The sequence below is a fragment of the Bison bison genome, unplaced genomic scaffold (assembly GCF_000754665.1).
Source record: "Bison bison bison isolate TAMUID 2011002044 unplaced genomic scaffold, Bison_UMD1.0 scf7180017864035, whole genome shotgun sequence".
Classification (NCBI taxonomy): domain Eukaryota; kingdom Metazoa; phylum Chordata; class Mammalia; order Artiodactyla; family Bovidae; genus Bison; species Bison bison.
Window position 1 is genome coordinate 1,265,341 of NW_011494607.1, and position 2,757 is coordinate 1,268,097.

Consider the following 2,757-nt stretch of genomic DNA (forward strand, 5'->3'; position numbering starts at 1 on the left):
GGAAGGACTGATCCTGAAGCTCCAATACTTTAGCCACCTGATGCAAAAAGCTCACTCATTAGAAAAGACCCTGATGCTGGGAAAGATTGAGGGCAGGAAGAGAAGAGGGCAAGAGAGGATGAAATGGTTGGATGGCATCACTGACTCAATGGACATAAGTTTGAGCAAACTCAAGGAGAAAGTGAAGGACAGGGAAGCCTGCTGAAGTCCATGGAGTCACAAAGTGTCACACATGACTTAGTGAATGAATACACACAAAAGAAGGGTCATAAAGGAAGAAAGAACAGGAGACAAAGAATGGGAAATATTGAAGAGCAAAGGGAGGTTGAGAACAATGGGCAGAAAGAGAAGGGATTTGATGAGCAAAGGGAAGTCTACAGGCAAAGGGTATGAGAGGCCAAGAATGACATGGGGTGGGGAGAGAGAGAGGTAGGGTTCTGAAGGTCTCAAAACCCTGGAGTCTCATATGAACCCTGGGTTTCATGTGGCCCTCTTAGGCCCAAGAGGTCACCTAGTTTTAGTAGTTGAAAGAAGTGAGTTGTTAGTAAATCTATAAATTTAATCAATTCAGCCGGTTGGTTGTGATGGGCTCTGTGCTACTGTCTCTTCTTGCCTCTACAGGAGGGCTCCTTCTGTACCCAGCCAATTAAAAGACTCGGTCAAGTTGGTGGATCGGTTATTCAGAGAAAAGAGCCATCCTAAAGTGTTAAAGTGTTGAGTAAACAAGATGACTTCTTAAAAGATTCCAAAGGAAAAGAACACACCAAAAAAATCCCATATGAAATGCTAACATTTTTACCATATTCACAGGAATATATTTTAAAAGATCAATAATGAGGTCCTCTAAACGTTTTCAATTGTTCATTGGCTTTTCAAATGTTTATTCATATGAGCTGCCTATTTATATACCTTGTCCCTTTTTCATTGGTTTGTCTGTCTCTTTTATATTCAAATGTGTTTAAATATTGCAGATATCAATCCTTTGCCCATGATATATGTTGCAAATGTTTTCTCCTGTTATAGTTCTTGACATTTAAACCTTAAATCCACCTGAAGTTTATTTTGGTGTTTCATACAAGACTGCAATCTAATGAGATTTTTTTTTTTTAATCTAGAAGTTAGACAATTTTCACAACACTATTTGTTGAATAATCCATCTGTTCCTCATTTATCTGCAGTGCTTCCTTCTTAACTCTCACAGGTGGTAAAATCCTTCTCAGGACCATCTATTGTGTTTTAGCCAATTGCTCTGTAAATTCTAGCACAGGAATTTAACTATTGTTGTATAATTTTTTTGTTTATACTTTTAAAAATTTCTTAGCCTTTCTTGTATTTTCTTGTCATGGCAGCTGAGATTTAGAATCATTTCATCAGGTAAAAACATAAATATTGACACATTATTGTAAAACATAAATTTTGTAAAATTTATGTAATTACGTAAAAACATAAATATTGTTGTGGTAGATGATGGATAGGTAGTGTGGGTTTATGTACTGCATTAATCCTTGGGGCAGATATGTACTACGCCAGCTTCTCTAGTCGGCAACACTTTTATTGCGTAGTTTGAAGTCCTTCCACCCCATAGGTCTCCAGGCGAAACAAGGCTAGCCAATGTGATCTAGCAGTCATTCATTGTCTTTTGCTTGTCAGACTCCTTACCAACAACCATGTGAAAAGCCCAGGCTCTTGGAGCTCACCCCTGTGTTCTCTGCAGGTTGTTTGGCAGAACCTTCTCATATGTGCCATCCTTTTCTACACTGTGTACTACGTGGTTCTGGGCATGTGCTGTGTGATGCTCGGGTAAGTATAACGTCACCTTCAAACAATTCAAAAGTTCGGATCCAACACGAAAGAAGTTCACATAGAACACTCAACGTGTCTTTATAGAATAAAGGGTGCAGATTTTTTCCCATGGTATATTTTCTTCGTCTTTTTTTTAAAGTGAAAGTAAGCAAACGTGTCACCTTTGAAAATGATACAAGTAGCAATCATGAAATGAATAGAACCAGGCAGGATTGTTCCTCTTATGAGGATGATCATAGAAAGAAAGTGAAGTTATTACTTCCTGGGCTGGTGTTGCATCAGAGATCAGAGGGCATTTGAACTAGAAGGGAATTTAGATATAATCTACATCCAATTTAAATATTTTCTGTTACATACTGGAAATAACTTTAGACTGAGAGTCAGGAGATCTGCATTCCAGCCCAGGTTCTCACTAACTTCCTGAATCATCCTGACTAAGCCAGAGAGCTTCTCTTCCTTCAGTTATCTTCGTTTGTCAAGTGAAGGTAATAATCCAAAAGAGAGTTATCATGAGAACCAAGTAATACATGTATTTTTAAAGATATTTTTAAGTGTGAGGCTTTTTTTTTTTTAGGTAATTTTTCTTTGTCTTGTTACGGTTGGATTTTATCTTTACAGATTTGCTTGCCAATACATTGATTTCCTTGAAATACATTATGTATAGCTACAAAGGATTTCCTAGAAATTGATTGTTTATACAATTGAATTTTATTGTGTAAGCAGGGAATTGGGACTTTTCAATTTCAGTGTGCAAATCAATGCCCAGAAATGATTATATTGACTTTTGCAGTGGGAATGATGCTATAAAGCTTGCTTGCAGGCAAGCCCCCTGAGGAGGAGTCTGGTACGTTCACACACAGTTTCAGCTATTGCCTGGAACTTGAGGTGGTGAGGCAGTGCCTAGAGCACTGAAGGTCTTAGAATAGTCAGAGTTCTGTGAGCATGGGATTCCAA

At 38.1% G+C, this 2,757-nt stretch overlaps 1 protein-coding gene across 1 annotated transcript in view; it reads left to right on the plus strand.

The window, feature by feature from the left end:
- Positions 1 to 297: 297 nt before the first annotated feature.
- The window catches only part of TMEM244 (transmembrane protein 244), a 24,701-nt gene continuing 22,241 nt past the window's right edge, over positions 298 to 2,757 (plus strand). Inside the window, exons 1-2 of the mRNA XM_010834749.1 lie at positions 298 to 387; positions 1,715 to 1,800. Of these exons, the coding sequence (XP_010833051.1) occupies positions 298 to 387; positions 1,715 to 1,800 (176 nt within the window). The remainder of the gene's footprint in view (positions 388 to 1,714; positions 1,801 to 2,757) is intronic.